At 39.6% G+C, this 19,466-nt stretch overlaps 1 protein-coding gene across 1 annotated transcript; it reads left to right on the top strand.

Moving 5' to 3' along the window:
• The first annotated feature begins 245 nt into the window (after positions 1–245).
• rapgef3 (Rap guanine nucleotide exchange factor (GEF) 3) lies at positions 246–19,449 on the top strand. The gene is made up of 27 exons (XM_006794057.3): positions 246–638; positions 3,763–3,807; positions 7,508–7,614; positions 7,694–7,815; positions 8,374–8,551; positions 8,701–8,785; positions 9,104–9,164; positions 9,509–9,585; positions 9,690–9,836; positions 10,004–10,110; positions 11,143–11,231; positions 11,344–11,422; positions 11,629–11,779; positions 11,881–11,960; positions 12,062–12,092; positions 13,405–13,480; positions 14,473–14,610; positions 14,827–14,924; positions 15,666–15,791; positions 16,538–16,719; positions 17,600–17,690; positions 17,792–17,842; positions 17,955–18,042; positions 18,127–18,191; positions 18,298–18,352; positions 18,522–18,593; positions 18,721–19,449. The coding sequence occupies exons 1-27, from the start codon at positions 555–557 to the stop codon at positions 18,837–18,839; spliced, it is 2,604 nt and encodes an 867-aa protein (XP_006794120.2). The 5' UTR covers positions 246–554; the 3' UTR covers positions 18,840–19,449.
• Positions 19,450–19,466: the final 17 nt, after the last annotated feature.

Genomic DNA, 19,466 nt, shown 5'->3' with positions numbered 1-19,466 from the left:
CTAAGACTTGTTTGAGTAAGGTTTGACATCTTTGAAAATTTCATCTCTAGCCTTCAAGAGTGAATTTGAGTTGAAATATACACATCATATGTGTCTACTCGCTGACGTGTTTTAACAGAAGGACAAATTGTTAAGGTTCCACATGCACACACACGAGGTCAAGATAAGTACGTCAAACACCGTTTTTAATTAGGTGGTAAAACTGCCAGAAGAGGCAGTCTCTCTGATGCAGTTTCTTTTGAAAAGCCAAAGTGCGCACACACGCAACTCAGCAACAGTGCGCCTGTGCCGCGAGGGATGGCTGAACAGTACACGACTCGACCTCAATGAGGCAGCAAGATCTGAGTTTGATGCAGGACCTGCCTGGAATTACTAGGAGGACAAAATGCGGAGTTATGAGTTCACATTGTCGCCGTGTTGAGTCGCCGCTGTGCAGTAATGAGTGTGAGACGGGGCTATCCAGATTACTGTGCCGTGAATAATGTGTAGAGCTGCCGAGCTGCAGATCTTCTGACTGGGAAACTTGTTTGTCGGTTGTTTTGATCCGAAACAAGATGCATCTCTTTCGGACTCACAATTACCAAGTGTTCCCGGACCGCCGCTCGGTGGAAAAACAGACAATACGGGGCATCAGCTGGGTATGCCTCTTTAATATTTATACATTTACTTAAGCGAAACCACTGCGGAATATTTTATGGAACATAAGCAAGAATTGCTTTTACTGCATGGTGTCACAATATGCGGATAAGAAGAGATGAGAATGATGACTACGATGGCATCACAATTCTCTATCTTTTTGTATTGATCCGTTCATTTCCAAAGTAACACGACTTAAGGGCTTAGCATTCATTAAGAAAAAATAAAATAACATAAAAAGCTTATAAATTTGAGGTGTTGGCACAAAATAGGGATCCCAAGATGTCATTTGCTTTCTTGCTTTAGTTCATATAAAATCACTGCTGGTAGAGCTACTGCGAGGGTAAAAGACTGTAATCATAATTTGGTATCTCTTAAATGTCTGACACATGTTGCCTAAAAGGCCCTAAAAGTATCCTTTACGTTGCAAGTAAGCTTCGAGATTTGGTGCTGAAATAGGAAAGATGGAAAAGTGACAGAACATTCCTGAAGATCTGGGAGCAAAATGTGTGGTTGTGTGAACAGTACATGTAACTGAGTACAGCCCAGTTTTGTGGCACTTCTCTGTTTATTTGATGTCACTATGCTGCCTTTACTGCTCTGTTTACTTGTTTTCCCAGCTGTACTTTCTCAGTATACTAGCCTCATTATAGAAACCACAGCAGAAACAATCGCAGCTAACAAGCCTACAAATTAGTTAGTTAGAGCAAATTAATTGACATCAGCATTTTCATGAGTCTAACTTTTCAAAATTCCCTCTGAATTATTATTTTAGCTTGTTTTCATTGTTATTAATGTTGATGTTTTGGCTATTAAACAGACCAAGGAGTGTGAACCCTCCTCTTTTGGTTGTGGCTGACTGTGGTGGCATTTCTTGCCACTGTCTTAGTTTTTGAAAACATATCATCAGTTGATTCCGGGAAAATAGATGGAATGTCATCCATTTAAGCAGCTGTTTTAGTCATATACACAATAAATAAAATTAGCTCAGCCTTTACTATGTAAATCAGCTGGAGTCTCTGCATTTTGTAGATATTCAGGAACGCTTCCAAGTAGACTGAAGCAGGTTCCTCTATTGTTGTAGCAGTTGGCTGTGGTGACACAGGAAGGTAACAAAGCATATTTCATTATTATTATTTACCCCGGGTTATAAATAGTGCATTGTTTATTGTTCACGTTCCCTGAAACACCCTTGCTCAGTTTACAGAAGAGTTTGTAGAAGAATGCAAAATGAGGGAGGTTTTAGTTTCCAGGTCACGGGAAGACACATAACAGCGCTGAGAGTCTTCTAAATTTACCTGATTTGTAAGTATCAGGAGGCCAAAGATAACGTGCAGAGACTGTGTCCCAAACTGCCTGCTTTTACCAGCCAAATATCAATGTCATACTTCTGTGAACTAGTTAAAAGTTCTGCATGAACAGCAACAGCTTTGGATTTTTTTACCATAACACTATGATGTACAACACCCAAACCGCTTAATTAATCTAGAAGGATAAAAGTATCAATCTTTTTTTGAACGTCAGAAGTATCGCTGAACCGGATAAAACCGAGGGATATCTTACAGCTGACAAATTACACAACTTGAAAACATGCTAAAAATTGACAAATGCATGCATTCACATTGCGCATTGTGCATTTCAAATATTGTTTGTGCTATACCAGCACATTAGTGGAATCTGACTCTGTAACAGGTAATAGCAAGCCTGTATGCTGTATTTGGTTTTACTCAAAGCTGTTTAGTTGTTTGGCAGTAGAGTGATATCCAATCTTTCTATTCATTGTCGTGTGTTGTTAGTAATAAGCCCTGAAGGTTAAGCTAATTCTTTCTCTGAGCACATGAGGCAGATAAGAGCACAGCTGAGCTCATTTTGCTGTCATCATTTGCAGCATCCCTCCTGGACTTCTTGCTCCTGCATACCAGTGCTGACACGTGGACACAATGCAGAAAAAATACCTCACATACATAAGGGTTCCTAAGTGTGTCTGTCTAACAGATATTGAAATGTTCTCCACATGTTTTTAACTTACGAAGCACATTTGCTTTGATTGGCTCATAAATTAGCTATGCTATGCATAAGGTTTCATGGAGTTACTGCCATTCAGTGGCAATTGGGTTAAAAGCTAAATTGTGGTCCATTCGGGCTAATATCACATGATGTAGCTGCCTGTACAGCAGGCCAAATAAAACATGCCACAAAGTGTGTCTGCAGTAGAAGCAGAGAAACCGATGTCTATCACCGATGTGAAAAATCACATCAGCTACTGTTTGTTTACGTGTCTTATATGTCACGTGAGTGCTCTGCATATTTACCTTTTTTTGTTTAGTTACAACTCTTACAATCCATCAATTCAGTAGAAAGAGAGAGATTTGTGTTAAAGTGACACTAGTACATTATTAGAACTGTGAGGCAAGTTGAAACGTAGTGTGTCCTTTATATTTTCAATTAGTTACACTGAACCCAATTACCTTGGGAATACAGACAGACAACACCAGCCACAAGATGGTCATAAAAACATAAAATCTAAGCAACAAAGGGGAAGTCTGACTTCGGTCAAAGTACAAACGTGGGAATGTTGAATATTTTTACATGGTAGGACGTTAGAGATAGCAATGATTTGACTCTTTTAAGTGAGCATTTCAAGAGTGTAACGAAAAAACATTAATATTGTCTACCTGTGGCAGCTGCTTCAGTATTAATCTTTAAATGTTCAGGTTCAATTTCGTTTTACATGAAAGGATAGTCTGCTGTTTAAAGCAAATATTTGCTTTAACGAAATTCACAGAGTTTAACCATGTACCTTCTGTTGCCGAGGTCTAAATACTCTTTCCTCCCACTTGACAACCACCCACACCATGTTGGAGACAATGGCACATCACAGGTTGAGATAATGCATCTGTAGTGACCTTCATACCAAAGAAAAGAAAACAATTTTCCGTTCTATCTCGATGGTCCAGCTTGGTTGTGTTTTTTTCAGACTAGCTACAACAAGATTGTCATCAACAACCAGCCCAGCTAGTTCCTGTGGAATGCTGCTCCCGAGCAATTTATTTTCTTTATTTTAGAGGTTTTAGATATGGAGAAACGGTTCACTGGGGATAAAGTATGTCTTTCTGTTTCTCCCAGACTCCACTGCCAGAGGCTCTGAATTCAAAGGACACTATAAAGCAGGTATGTATGCTAACATTTAACAGCATTTCAGTGGTGCTTTGAGACTCTCACTCTGACCATAAGGAGAACCACAATGTGAGAGCAGAGGTAAGATTTAAAGCAGAGTGTAAACACCTTCACCCCCGTCCTGAAAGATAATTTAAGCACATGTGAGATCTATTGTTGGTTGTCACTAATTAGCCGATTAAACTCTAGTTAGCCTTTGACAGGTTTCACTGCACTGGTGGCTTTAGTTTTACTGACCTCCAGTATAATTCAGAGTTGCAGAGCTTGCATCCTCTCAAACTGCTGAACTTGTTCTTTTGTTGTTTATAATATCCTGCATTACTACTCAACCGAGTTTTAAAAAAACACATTCCTTGCAGGGGCAAGCAGTCATAAGGAGTCTAAAGAGCACTCAGAGGCCCACAATAAATTGACCCTCCCCACTCTCCTGAGTCCTACCTAACTCAGTCCAGGCCCCTCACGTTGCTTTATCTCAGCTTCTTCAACAGCATGCCAAGTAGTGAACCTTTAAAACCCTGATAAGAAGAATTGACAGGGAAAGTGGCTTCTGTTTAGGTTCAGTGGTCTCCCTGCGACAGAAAAGGTAGAAAGCAGTACAGAGAGTATAGTAAGTTTCATTTATATAATTTTTCAAGGGATCTTATATCTGTTTTCACTCTTGTTTGCTTTTAATACAAGTTTCACACAAGACAGATACAAACTTTATAAGATATATCTTTTCCATATGGGTAAATAATCAACCCTGTGAATATTTTCGGGTTTGTAAAGACACAAAGGGAGGACAGAGCAACTGAATCTGCAGGAGACATGTGTTGCTAACCTCATTGGGGGTTTTTTGTTATTGTTGCTTAGCAAGTGTTGGCTCCCGATTCTAAAAGTCAGTAGTGAGCATCATACATTATGATAGCACTGTACAGGATTTGTGTTTTTAATAAGCAAGGTTTGATTGTGCTCCAACATTTTCCGATTTAAACATGAAATGGAAACGGAAATCTGTCTGTAATCTCTGAAAAGCTTTTTTTTTTTCTACCGTACGTTTTTACCCATGTTTGCGGTATATATGTTTGCTGCAGAAGTGTGGCGTTGTTGTTTTTTCTCACAGAGAAAGAGAGGGGTAAAAATCGGCCCAAAGACGAAGCTGCTTGTCAACTCACTCTGTGCTTCTCACACAACACAACCCACTGAGGTCAAAGAGAAAGTAGAGAAATGTCTCGCCTACAAAGGAGACATGCAGTGATTGCTGCACTCATCAATATTCCGCTGAATGAGACAAAGGCGTGAAATTAAACATTTTAAAAGAGCATGACTAATGGTTTTAGTCGCAATCAGATTTAAGTCAAAAAGGATAAGACAGAGAAAAGGTAATCCAATTGAGCTGTGATAAAGACTATTACAAGCTTTTCTCAAGCATCTAGCATGTCTGAGTAAACTGTACAACCTATAGAACAGCTGTTCTTTGCCTGGCCCTGCATAAATTGGCTGTAATAATTTATAATCACAGATTAGAATAATTTCCTTGACAATTTGAGTATGATCCAGTATGGATCACGTGAGTATTATACTATACATATTCAGTCATAAATCACCTAATGACCTAAACAACAGTACAGTGCCCTGTCATGAATATATTATGGCCGCCTGTCCAACTGTTATAGATGGCATATACATCACTGCCGGTTGCTATGCACGGGCTGAGTGTGTGTTGTACTCTGTGTCATTGACTGGCACACCTGTGGGAAAAATGTTTGCTCTTTAATTTCACTCACTAGAAACAGTTACATGTGTGTTGTAGTTCTCAGATAATGGGATTAGATGGCCTAGTTCAGGAAGCAGACTCAACCACATATAGTCAGCAGCAGAGGGCTCACAGTGATGTATGGCTTTTGATGTTGTTTTTGTAAGGAATGAGTTAGGTAATGGAAAGTCGCCTCATCAAGAAAATAAGTTGGGAGTTGACAGGCGTGAGAATGTGACTGCAGGAGCCCCATGGGAAAATGGGCCTCTGGGAATACAAGTGACCTCACGACACACTAACTTCAGCAGGGCACAGCAGAGGCCTCGGGACGCATTTACTCTGTTGATGTCAGGTCTGGGAAGAGTCTAGTGTCAGGGCGATAGGTTAAAGTGTACACTGTGCCCGCAGCTGCTAATTGCAATTTTAAATTAGAATTAACAACTTTGTGTGAACTTGGATTTACCAAGGATGTGTTATGGCCCACTTTAAATAGGGAAAACCAGGGGCTGTGTTGGAGTCATCGAGGCATGATGTCAGCAGATAAGTCAAACAGTAGGTGTTTTTACATCCTGAATGAATTGCAGAAACCTGCAGGAGACAGAAAGTAGTTTCTGTTGCTGGCTTCTTTGCATTGCATTCTTAAGAGAAGAATATAGGAAGTAATCCGTGTTGGATTTTGTGTGAATCTCCAGGTCACCACCTTAGACAAACAACAGTGTCTAGGGGAAAATCCACAGCCTGTGTCAAGCATGTAATCACAAGACCTGTGGGAGTCAACCAGGGAGGCGCAGAATTAAAGTTTGTGCGACTGTCAGTCATTGAGACAGTAAATATCATTGGGTGGTAGTTTAAATCAATTCTTTTATGTTCAAAATACAGAGCATAAAGCATGAGAAGGTCTAAAATTGGAGAGCTGAATTTCAGCCACAAACAAAGCACATTCTTGTTACGTAAGCTTTGCCTCTGCATGAGTGGCTGGCAGGTTGTGCACCCTTGTGTGCAGGTCTTTGTGAGTTCAAACCTGACCTCAGTGTGTTATGTGCAGCTATGTGTATTTGTATTACCAATATTGTTGGGACTATAGGGACAAAAAGAAAGCCCCCATAATCTCACTAAATTTGAAGATTTGGGTTTAGGTTAAAGTTATGGTCTAGGTTAATGCAACCCATTATATTATGGTGTGTGTGTGTGTGTGTGTGTGTGTCTGGGTGTGTGTTTGTGTGTGCGTGTGTGTGTGGTCTGTTTGTCCCCATAACAACCCTTACAGGGACAAAATGCCTGTCCCCATGAGTTTAAAGGCATTTTTGAGACTCAAAATGTGGTTTTAGTGTCAGAGTTACAGTTAGGTTATGGTTAGGTTCAGACATTCATTTTTGATTGTTAGGGTTAGGGTAGGCGGCTAGGGAAAGCATTATGTCAATGGGATGTCCCCACTAAGATATGAAAACAGGACTGTGTGTGTGTGTGTGTGTGTGTGTGTGTGTGTGTGTGTGTGTGTGTGTGTGTGTGTGTGTGTGTGTGTGTGTGTGTGTGTGTGTGCGCTGTTGTGAATGAGTGATGGGGACATCAAAGCAGGTTAAAGGGAAACTAGTTCAGAGTTGTCATACAGTTTGTTGTTGCTCTGTGCTGGCCAGAGTCAGAAGCTGGAAAGTCTCAGAGCATTTAAGTTTGCATCTTTAACACCTCTTCACCTCTGTGCAACCCCCACACACACTCCATTACACTTTGACACCTATGCAACCCCCACAAAACACTCCATTACTCCAACACCTACAGAAGTCTCCACACACAACATTGTTCAAAACTGAGGGGGAAATGGTCTTCCTCACTTTCACAAACACTCGTTTCTTTTGCTGACTTCGGCCTTTCGCCATCTCAAAAATTGGCAGAAATTGTGTTTATAAAAAACACAACACCCTTATGATTTAGTCACTTCACCTATCTTTCATGTTTATCAAGTTTCTCTCAGATCGCGTGGTGAAGGCAGCCAGATCAGTGTATAGTGTCATGATTGAGAAGAACCCTGGTCTGATCCGAGATAGAAAGCATCACCTCAAAACATACAGGTACCTATTCTGGCGATGTGATTTAGCTCATGATTAAAAGTAACAGTGTCTCTAAATTACATGCAAATTTCTCTCATAGGCAATGTTGCTCCGGTAAGGACCTTGTTGACTGGCTGATGACCCAAAATGAAGGCCTCCAATCAAGAAGTCAGGCAGTGGGAATATGGCAGGTCTTAGTGGATGAGGGAATACTTCTCCATGGTAAGAACTGAAGAGCTAACTTTTGAAAAATTTAGTATTTTGATGAAAAATAGGAAGGATACTTGTCATGTGTTGGGTGAATTTAGGGCTTCTTGTAAAGATGAATGTGGAATAATGTCCAAACAAATTACTTTTCATGTATTCTGATGATAAGGCTTTTGGCAGCACTTAGAAATGTCCCAGACATGCTTGACTATCTTGAAATCTGGTGACCGAGTCTACCATGACATTTGTTTTGCGTTGTTATTTCAGTCAGTCAAGTGTTCACTAACCACTTAAGCTCTTTGGATGAGACACTGTCTTCCTGGAAGAGACCACTCCAATCAGGACAGAAATGCTTCATCATCAAATGAAGGAACTCACTCAGAAAGCATTTGCATTTATTTCCATTTATCTAAAGTTTTATAAATGACCGGCATAAAACTTATCTAAAAATTTACTCATCTGCCTCTGTTGTGTTGTTTCTAAACCAATGTGTGTGTTGGAGTTGTCTAACCGCATTCTTGCATTTTATTTTAAGGGTTTTATTTTCTCTTCTGTGTTTTGTCTCAATCAAAGTGAAACATGAGTTGAATTTCCTCGACAAGGACACACAGTTCTATCGCTTCCAAGACTCCCAGTTTGGACTTAACCACATATTGAATGAGAAGGATTCAGAGGATGAACTACAGGAAGCTCTGTCTCTGCTGTCTCAGCTTGGTCCTGATGCTCTGCTCACTATGATTCTACGTAAATGGTCAGTTGGTTTAGTTGTTACATGAGCATTTCTTCATGATAACCTGTATTGTCAGAAAGCTTCTTACAACAAGTTCAAGGTGCTAGCAAAGTTACTGTATTTTGTTTTGTTTGGCTTATTATGTTCTTCTTCTTTCCTTTTTTTTACAGCCCCAGTCAGAGGAGTCCCGAGGACTTGGAGGTTATCTACGAGGAGCTGCTCCACGTCAAAGCTGCCGCTCATCTCTCCTCTTCAGTCAGTCTCTATAAACTCCCCTAACATTTTTAAAGGCTCTTCATATTGATTTTTTTTTTTAATGTGAACTGTTTTCGTGATAGTTAACCATGGATTTGATCTGATATATTTTATTAAAATATATATATTTTTAAAAGGCAGTATTCTACTTGCATACATCAACTATAATATTTTTCTTTTGTATTTTATGCCACATGAAAGAAATGTTAAAAATACACTGGAAATATGAAAGTGAAAATCAAGAAAAACCCATTTACAGCAATGATAGCAGAAGGTATCAGTGCGCTTCTGTCTGTTCTTGTCCTGCTGTGCCTGTAGGTGCGTAAGGAGCTGGCAGCAGTGCTGGTCTTTGAATCACATGCCAAAGCTGGAACAGTCTGTGAGTTTACACAGCTTCATTGTGTTGCTGAATCACACTATAATACTGCTCTTATGCACAGAAAATAGCATCTTTTTCTGTGAAACATTCATCATTTCCAGAAAATAAGATTAAGACTATTTAGACCGTCTAATGTTATAATTTATTTCTTTGTTTACTGCGGGTAAGAAGATCATCAGGTCTTTTTTCTCTTCAATCCTACCCATTTCTTTAATGTTAAAGCCATATTTAACAAAGTACTTTTAAGGAAGGTGCTCTCAAGGTGTGATCTTCTAGGAGTTGTAATGGTTAGAGAGATATATGACTGACTGATGTGGTTTCTTTCTGCTTGTTTTTCAATATAGTGTTCAGTCAAGGGGATAAAGGAACCTCTTGGTACATCATCTGGAAAGGCTCTGTAAATGTGATCACGCATGGGAAGGTAAAGCCAGTGGTTCCAAATTAATAAAACCCACTGTCTCTAATAAAACACGTTGCAATTGATTTCAAGTATGCTGTATAGCTCAGAGTATTGTGTGCATGTAGGGTCTGGTGACTACTCTACATGAAGGTGAGGATTTTGGGCAACTAGCTTTGCTAAATGAGCAACCTCGAGCCGCCACCATCATCTTGCGAGAGGACAATTGTCATTTCCTTCGTGTTGATAAACAGGACTTCATAAGGATCCTCAAGGTTTGTTGGATTTCCTCTTACTGCATTTTTATCACCAGAAGTTGTCTGTCAGACATCGGGTGCTTGCTGAACACATGTAGCCCCATGTGACAATTTAAGAGATGTGAGATTCACGCAAATTTTCAAATAACTTTTCAAACTGGTTGTCATTCTTCCCTGTCCTTCAGGACGTGGAGGCTAATACAGTGCGACTGGAAGAGCACGGGAAGACTGTGCTGGTGTTGGAAAAGAGTGCAGACTCGACTGAACAAGGAGGAGCAGGGAACAGCAGCAAGTAAGCGACTCTGACCTACTAACTTCTATAAAATACTGCAGTTAATTAGTAACACTGCTGCTGACAATAAGTGATGATTACATAAATCTTTTTTAAAGATGTGATTAACTGTTTATTAATAGAGTATTACCTAACACTCATATAATAGGCGGACTTTAACCCTGCCTTTCTGAGTGACTTGTTATCAGTCTTGAACCACTTTATCAAGTATGAAGGTCAATTAAGTTGATGCAGGACTCTTATTTAGATTACGTTTAAACCACTTTCTTCTCTTTACTTGTAAATCTACACAATTGAAAAGAACATTTATTCTCTGAACATTCAGTCCCTTTTTGTACTCTCAAAGTTTTGAATTGAATTTGATTAGTATAGCAATCAATTCAAAACAGTTCAAGGCACTTTATACTGCATTGTAGAGATCCTTTGATGTTGGAGAGAAAACCCAGCAATCAGACGATCCCCCATGAGCACTTGGTGATTATGGAGAAGAATAACTTAGTTTTAACAGGAACAGACCTCCAGCAGAACTATGCTCGGGGAGGGGCAGCAATCAGCTGGCTGTGGAGGGGTGAGGGAAAGAAAAGAGAAAAAAAAGGAGAGCATAAATAGACAAGAGCGTAACAAAGTATGGGAGAGAGTACACAAAAGTTAATAACATGAGGGAGCGTCATGTAAAAGCATCATGAGCAAAAGAGGGGTGTGGAAATTAGAGATGTGCTGGAAGGTGAAGTGTTTTAAGCAAACACAGTAAAGCTATGATCTGAAACAGACAGAGCGCTATTGTCTACGCGGCTGTGATATACAGCTAAGAACTTTCAAAGTGTTGTAAACACAGTCTGCTAGACAAACTATGCGATGATTACGTCAAGAGACTTTTTGTGCTTCTTCTTTTTGAGGAGATAACCAGTCAACATTTACACAACAAATACTTTTTAATTAATTTATTGCTTTATTTATGTGGACCAATGTAAGGCAAACGCAAGGTTTTGAAAGTTATTCTTTGTTTTGTTTTTTCTGTCTTGCTTTTTGCAGGTACACAGTTATGTCAGGATCACCTGAGAAAATCTTGGAACACCTACTGGAAACAATAAAGTTGGAGTCTAATGGAAATGATGCTATAGGTGACACTGTTAAGATTACAGATGCCTGTTTTCTGTTGTTGAAAAAAAAATGTTCAGACCAAGTCAGTTACTTTGTAATCACTGTATTATGGTGATGATTGTGTCCCTGCAGATTCTTGTGTGAGTGACTTCCTGCTCACACACAAAGTCTTCATGCCCTCCAGCCAGCTCTGTCCTGCACTACAGCACCAATATCCTACAGTGTCATTGATACTGACAACAGTGAAGCTAGTGTTGTTTATGAGAATTACTATAGTCAAACAAAGCTGTATTATACTGCATGTTTGTAATATAATGTAATTCTCAGTGCATTTTATTACCAGAATAAATTGTTATAGTTGTTGTTTTTATTTTGTAATTAAGGTCTTATGTGTTATACCCTTAACCAACATTGCACTTACCAGGCACAGCTTGCTGAGGGCTCAGAGCAGGAGAAGACTGCCTATGTTCTCAACATTAAACAGAAAGTAGTAAAGTTGGTTGGCCAGTGGGTGGCACTGTTTGGCCTTCACCTGAAAGAAGACCCTATTGCCTTGGACTTTCTGGAGGTGAGATCTCAGCCTCAAAGTCATAAATTAAAATTGTAAACATATCACTGTGTGATTTTTGTATAAGTATGTTTTTTATTTTAATGTTGGGGTTGAAACAGAGATTAAAGAAAGATATGGCAGCGAATTCACAACTGTTCAACGTGCTGAAGGACTTCAGAGAAAGGAGGAGGACAAAAGTGTACGCACTATCAGATCATGTTTCATATTTCTTAACAATTCACAAGTCATAGATATTCTTCGCATACTATTTAACACTTTAATACTTCTATACTTTTTCAGGTTGGAGAATGGCTATCAGTCACTGAGCAGGGTAAGTTATTGAGTGTGTGGAAACAAAGTACAGGTTTCTGGCACAACTTCGCCTACTTCAAAGGTGCATGGAGAAGAGCAGATGTCTTAAGAGGCTGAAGCTCCAGCAACTCTTGTAGTATGAGGAACAACCCATTAAGTAAAGAAAATTGGCCTATTTTCAGAGATATCATGCCCAAGAAAATTCTCTTACAGTAGCAACTCCTTAAGGTATTCCTTAACTGGATCATATTTGAGCACTTTTTTAATAGTATGTTTTCTATGGTTTTAGACCAGTTATCAATCCTTTACCATATTTTGTCACAGTCCTGGGTGAGTGACCCAGCGTTTTGGATTTTGTATTGTTATTTTTTATTAGTCTTTGGTTTCATCTTGGTTCATATATATTAGGGTTTGATTTCTGTTTTGTATTTCTAGTTCTTTAGGTTTTGGTTCCTGTGCTCCTCATGTCCCTGTACTCAGTGCTCCCTCTGTTTAGTGTCTGGTCGGTGTCTCTGTACCTGCCGTGGTGCCACCTTTCCTGTCTAGTCAGTATCGTGTGTCTGAGTCTGTGTCTGGAGGGTCTGTCTGTGTGTTTCCTGTTTTACTTTGAGGGTCCGTGTCTCAGGTTAGTGTATTCTGTCTTGTTTCCCTTGAGCAATTAGATTCAGGTGTGTCGCCCTCCTGTGCACCACTTCCTTGTTACCAAGTGTGTGTATTTAGTGTCGCATGGTACCCTCACCCTAGCTGTGTGTTCTGTCTCCCTTACCGGTTTAGCTTATGTTTTTATCTCTCGGTTTAGTTCAGTTTGTGTCCAGCAATAAAGCTGTTAAAGCTCACATCTGCCCTTTTCGAGTCTGCATTTGGGTCCTCTATCCCTGCCTGCCTGGACACAGCCATGACATATTTCATTTGTTTTGAGGGGGGGCTCATAAGGTATAAGGCCCAGTTGGCCTTATATATATTGGTGAATATGTATGCTGAATAATTTTCTACTAAAAATAAAATTTCCTCCCCAAAAATACACATTTGAGTGGATTGATGGATATGTATACCAGACATATATCACAGCTTGTCTTTTCTACTTAAAATGTGTTCTATTTAAAGTTGTATCTGCAGTATATTTTTGATAACCCTGACAGAGGCTAAAGGCCAAAGTGAAAGTTTTTCTTTATACTACAAGTCCTACTGGAGCTTAAACCCTTTGGGATGTTTGCCAAAAAGTGTGACAGAGTGTTATATCAGAAATCCATTTTAAGAAATGTCTTTCTACTGCCATTAGAGAGTTTAATGTCACTGAAGTGTCACTGAGTCGCCTTTTATATTATTGGCAGAACCACCAGTTTGATTGGTTTTCAAACTTTGAGGAGTCAGTGGGGAGGGTTCAACCAATCAGAGCACATGATAAAGGTGAGTAAAGTTCAAACACTACAGCTGACAATAATCAAGAAAACCAAATCCCCATAATAAGGATAGACGTCTAGTGGGGGATATTTAAATAAATGAAAAAAAGGAAACGACTGAAATTGATGGCAAATCATACACAATAAACTTTTACACCTATCTTTACCAACAACTTCAAAATCAAACCTGGCTAAATTTGTTCTGAAATATAGCTAAACAGTATAAACAGTTTTGCTAGATGTTCATGTTTAATGTTCACTAAAAATACTGAATATAAAGTTCAACTTGGTCACTATATGCATTAAATAGCGGTATGGAATAGAAAGCGCGGCAAGATCCGCATCTTCAACACCAATGTGAAAGCAGTCCTCCTGTATGGGTCCGAGACGTGGCGGGTGACCAACACCATTACCAGCAAGATAGAGATTTTCATCAGCAAGTGCTTGCGACACATCCTTAACATCAGATGGCCGGAGAAGATCTCGAACACGAACCTGTGGAAGAGAACCAGCCAGAACCTGGTCGGTCAAGGCATCAAGTAGAGAAAATGGGGCTGGATAGGCCACACACTCCGAAAACCATCCGACAACTTCACAAGGCAAGCACTGGACTGGCTGCCCGAAGGACGTGGACCCAGCTGAAGAGAACGCACCAGAACAGTCCGTTGGCGTGGTGTTGTTGCGGCCCTATGCTCCACCAGGAGTCTACAGGAAAATCGATTGATTGATGGAATAGTAAAACTAGTCAAAAATGTTTTAAATGCTAAGCTGAAGTCCATATCCAGGTTAGAGTTAGTTTAAATGAACACGTGAATGGCCATGATGGCAAATGTTGGGAAAAGGGTTTAGAATCAGTGCTTGTGATGTGTGTGTCACGCAATATGTCAATAAAGGACAACAATCTCAGTATCCAGTAACTTAACGGGCGCCATTAGTCTTTAAATTAATCACCAAATTAGCATGATGTGACATTTTATTTTCTGTCCTCTTCTGATTTAGTGTTGTATGAGATCTACAGGCCAGACAACAAAGCTCTCACTCCGATGCTGCCGGTGAATACATCTGTACAGGAGATAATGTCAGCATTAGGAAAAGCTGGAGAAGATCATGTCCTCATCAAAATGAACTCCACAGGAGGTGGGAGGCATTAGTCATATGTTTTTGTTTTGTTTTCTAGAATCAACACTTATTTTTCATTAAAATAATCCGTTTTTGGTAGATTGCTAGACTAATGTACTAACAGATGAGTAATTCTGTTTGTCATCAAACCTATGCTGTGTTCACAGAATTTTAAATGCTCTCCTTTTTTAAAATTACGGTGAAAATTACTGTGTTTCCTTTGACTGCGCACAGAAAGAGCTCAGCTGAAGCTGGATGCTACTGCGGTCTACACCGCCCTGGGACTCAACGAGAGACTGTTCATCTGCACAATCAGCGAAGTGGAACAACTGGTGAGGATTTGTTTTTTTCCATAACTTCTTTGCCATTTTTTGGTCTATTTAGTTGATTAAAACACACTTATTAAAATACATGAACTCGTTGTCTGTCTGTCCACCAACTCCTCCTACACAATCAGGGGTTGAGCAACCAGACTTGGAAGACAGGTACATCCTATGTCCTTTATCTACATCAGATATTGCTACCGGTTGTTATCTATGTCAGACATTATGATGTTGCCTAGCAACCAACTATCAACAGGCTAAAAGGATCTGTTTTCTGCATTTATGCACGTACAGCACCTATGAAAACATCCTATCATTTAATTTTGTAACAGTAACATCTCATTTATAGCCACAAAAGCTGAATCATACACAATATCATTATGTTTCATAGCAACTACCTAGCAGCCAAACCTAAAACAACCTATATTTTTGCATTTATGTACCTAATAAAAGCCTCATGTCATTTTCATCTCACAGCCAAGTTTCATCATAAAGTACTGTAGCATGGTCACGAACTAGTAACGATTAATATCATCCTATTATATTTCATATAAAATGAGGAGAGGATTTAACTCACGGGATCTATTCTAAATATGTTTGTTGTTTATTATGGTTTTTCATATTATGGTTTTGTTGAAAGCAGCATCCCCAACCATAAGGCGAGTCATTAAATGTTCACCTGAACAACATTGTTCCTGATGATTTTCATTCTCTCTGCCACTGCGCCGTCTCTCTCTCTCTCTCTGTCAGACACCTCTAAAGGAGCAGCAGGGTCCAGAGCAAGGAACCGCTGACGTCCTTGAACAGATGTCTTCTAAAGACATTGCCAGTGAGCTCACCAATTATGACTGGGAGTTGTTCACTGCCATGCACGAGGTAACTTGGCGGCTATGATTGATGTTTCATTTGATTTTACCAATCGACTGCTTCAAAACTGCTTCAGAACACTAGAGTATTAACTAGTAATTAACTTTAATAGTATTGAATTTGATTTATATAGCATATTTTACAAAAAATGCTATTTTTATGTACTTTATATTGTAAGATAAAAGCCCTACAACATTAGAGAGTGATACACAATGATCTGGTAATCCCCTTTGAGCAAACACAGCCTGACGGGAGTGAGAAAGAAGAAAGAACCATGCAGGAAGGAGAAGACTGTTTTGGTGGCGAGGGAACCTATAACAGCATTTCCTTTTTGGTTTTGAAGCCTTTTTGTTTCTCAACAGTGTATTTGCCTGTTGTACATTCTTTATGCATGTTCTGAAGTGTTCTGCATTTGTTTTTGTTTTTGTTACATTTTCTAAATGTTGTGGATTTCTCTTTGTAGTTGTGTTTTGTATCTCATGGCCACTACGCCCATAGCTGTTTATTTGCTCACCGACATACGTAACCAAAGCTCAAAGTAGCATTCGTGCAACAAAGAACTTTGCATGACTCTCAAGCTTTACCGCCTTTTATCTACCAGTATCATCTTTGCCATCAGATTATTTGGGTCATTTCCTGCATGCCTCACATTTCTAAAGAAACAAAAGATACCTGCAAAAGACTTCCTGTCTGCTTGTTTCACGGTGTGTTTAAATTATGCCAGTGGTTGTGACTCATTGTCTGTGTCTCTCCAGGTGGAGCTGGTCTACTACATTTTTGGGCGCCACAAATTCCCTGGAGCCATCACGGCTAACCTAGAGCGGTTTGTGCGTCGCTTTAATGAGGTGCAGCACTGGGTACTGACTGAGCTGTGCCTATGTGAAGACCTCATGAAACGTGCTATGCTGCTCAAGAAGTTTATCAAGATCGCTTCAGTGTAAGAATTAATTGCATAAACCATACATTTAGCCAAAGCAGGTTGGCCACTGAACAAATAAGCATCTCAACAGTGAAACCTACTGACCTCACGCATGTCTTGCCTTTTTCCCGGCCCTAAAAGGCTGATGGGGTGTTGTCATCACCTTGGCGGCGTGTACAGTCAAGTTTATGGTTGCGATAACTCAAGAATGATGCAGTGTAGGATTTTGAGATTCATGCCATAGATGCATCTACTATAAATCTCAAAGAAGTTCAAATCTCAGTGACGTCAGCCTCAAGGTCAATGTCACATTGTAATGTAATGACACAACAAGGAAGTCACCTACGACTTTCAGAGTCATACCATAGGTGCATCTACTTTACCAGAAAGCAACTCATAGTTTAGACTTGTTGATTGAAACCTCAGATGGTTTGGTGCAAACGTTTGGCATTTATGGTTCACAGAGAAATGTGTGAAATATCTGCACATTGCTTTGTGCAGTGGAGCACAGTCATGCAGGAACAGAAACAGGTTTTCACCAAACTGTTACCACAACATTCATCCATTGAATTGTCCAAAATGTCTCAGTAAGCAGAAGCATTAAGATTTTTGTTCTTTGAAACTAAAAGATCCAGGCCAACACATTTTTTATCCACTGAGGTGCGGCCCAAGACTTTTTTTGTATATAGTATACATTTAGAAGAGTTAGCATGGTCTTAAAACATTAATATCCTGCTTAATATCACATATTGTAATCATACAGGTATTGTCACTGCGAGTATCCGGGCAGGACCTTTGTACTTACTTTTATCCCCCCCCCCCCCTCTTAAACTTTATCCATCCAGCATCACTTCAAGGACTGCACTTTATTTACAGTCATGTGTCCTCTCCATCACAGATTAAAGGAGCAGAAGAATCTAAATTCATTCTTTGCTGTGATGTTTGGCTTAAGCAACAGTGCAATTCAGAGGCTTTACAAGACCTGGGAGGTGAGAGCCCCCTTGAGGCAGCAGGCATAATAATAATAAATGTTCTGCCACACACAAATACTTTAAAATTGACTTTGCAATCTTTTGCTTGTCTGATACAGAGAATACCCAGCAAGACAAAAAGGATTTACTGTTCTCTTGAGAGACTCATGGTAAATTACACTATGTACTCAGCTTTGAATAAGTTTTATAAATGTCCTAAACAATATATTTTCTTTAAGGTTTCTAATGTTCTCATTGTTCTATGCTCGCTTATTCTTTTAGGACCCTTCACGCAACCACAGGGCGTACAGACTGACTATAGCTAAACTCAGTCCTCCTTACATTCCCTTCATGCCTCTGCTGCTGAAAGGTAACAGACACCAGTAAATCACAAATCCACTGGCAAGTCCTTATTATTAAGATACTAATTACTTCTGTCCCTTCCTATATCTAGACATGACATTTATCCATGAGGGAAACGCAAACTACGTAGACAAACTGGTCAATTTTGAGAAAATGGTATGGAAAAGTTATTTTCAAATGTTGTTATGTAATTGTTTCCTTACAAATCATATCCTCAGTAAGAGACTGACTTGAAGAGTTTCCTTTTCTCACCTTGTCGTAGCGAATGCTTGCCAAAACAGTGAAAATCGTTCGCGGATGCAGAAGCCAACCTTATGGTAAGTGATAGTTTGGCGGCAAAATGATCGGCCCCACTGACTTCATACCTTTGAGACTGTATGCATTCAGGAAAAGTTGGAAGTAATTCACATGCATGTTGGAGTAAACACATACAATGCAGGTTTGTGCATACATCAGGTAAGATAATGTTTTATTTTCCCTCTGCAGTGCCTTCATCTCCACAGAGAGGCCTGGCAGATCGTATGTTTCTGGAAGGCGCTGCTACTCGCTTGTCTACATGTAAGCCACATCTCTAATGCCATTCGACAGTTTTTAATATTTTCTTCATAGGATCTATAGAAGGTTCAGTTTAACCTTGTTTGTACAAAAGTACAAAAACTTCAGGCATGATTTTAATCTTTTCTAGATTCAGATCACGCCTTTCCTCTGCGGACTTCCACAAACATCCGGCACTATATCCAAAACCTGAAGGTGATTGACAACCAGCGCAAGCTGACGCAGCTATCGAGAACAATCGATTGCTAGGACATATGACTGAAAATGTGCAAGGACTGTGAAACTGAAGCAAAATCACAGCTGAAAAATGAACTCTGTATAACGGAATAAAACCTCCAAACTCTTCTCAATTAGAGGTGGGAACTGGACCTATGGAGATGTAGCATCCCATGGAAATTCATTGTTACTTAAGGAGTTTGGACATTACTGGAGAAGCTTTCTGCACAGCAAAACATTGACAGTGAAAATGGGCTCTGTGCACAGAAATGAGCTCCAGTGGCCCTGACTCTGTGTTGACAGGACTTGTGGTTATTCAGAAAGCCTTATGTCACACTGGTGTCTAAATATTTCAAGTGATCCCTTCAAAAGGAAATGTTACAACATGATGTACAGTGAAGTATTCTTGTCTTTGGTGTCAAAATTCATTTTGTGAAGTTTTTTTTATACTGCTGTCTGTGGAAGAATCACATTGTTTATTCCACAAAACTGCCATAAGAACACAGACCTGTGCCACAATTAACCACTTTAGGTCAGTGCACAAGTGTTTTCACATTAAATATATTGTATCAGATCATGTTTGGCACTAACTGACATGCATAATTTCGTATATTGTTTTCTAAATAAATTATTTTCCCACTAATGTGTATTTAATGACAG

The sequence above is a fragment of the Neolamprologus brichardi genome, chromosome 20 (assembly GCF_056152115.1).
Source record: "Neolamprologus brichardi isolate AB-2024 chromosome 20, ASM5615211v1, whole genome shotgun sequence".
NCBI lineage: Eukaryota > Metazoa > Chordata > Actinopteri > Cichliformes > Cichlidae > Neolamprologus > Neolamprologus brichardi.
Note: the sequence above shows the minus strand (reverse complement) of the source record. Positions and strands in the feature narration are given on the sequence as shown.

What these genes read in the sequence shown, in the direction of transcription:
- rapgef3 (XM_006794057.3), top strand. Translation starts at nt 555, where the DNA reads ATGCATCTCTTTCGGACTCACAATTACCAAGTGTTCCCGGACCGCCGC. An exon ending in GGAGCAGGGAACAGCAGCAA is followed by an intron (nt 10,111 to 11,142) that starts GTAAGCGACTCT and finishes TGCTTTTTGCAG; the next exon opens with GTACACAGTTATGTCAGGAT. An exon ending in GAAAGGAGGAGGACAAAAGT is followed by an intron (nt 11,961 to 12,061) that starts GTACGCACTATC and finishes ATACTTTTTCAG; the next exon opens with GTTGGAGAATGGCTATCAGT.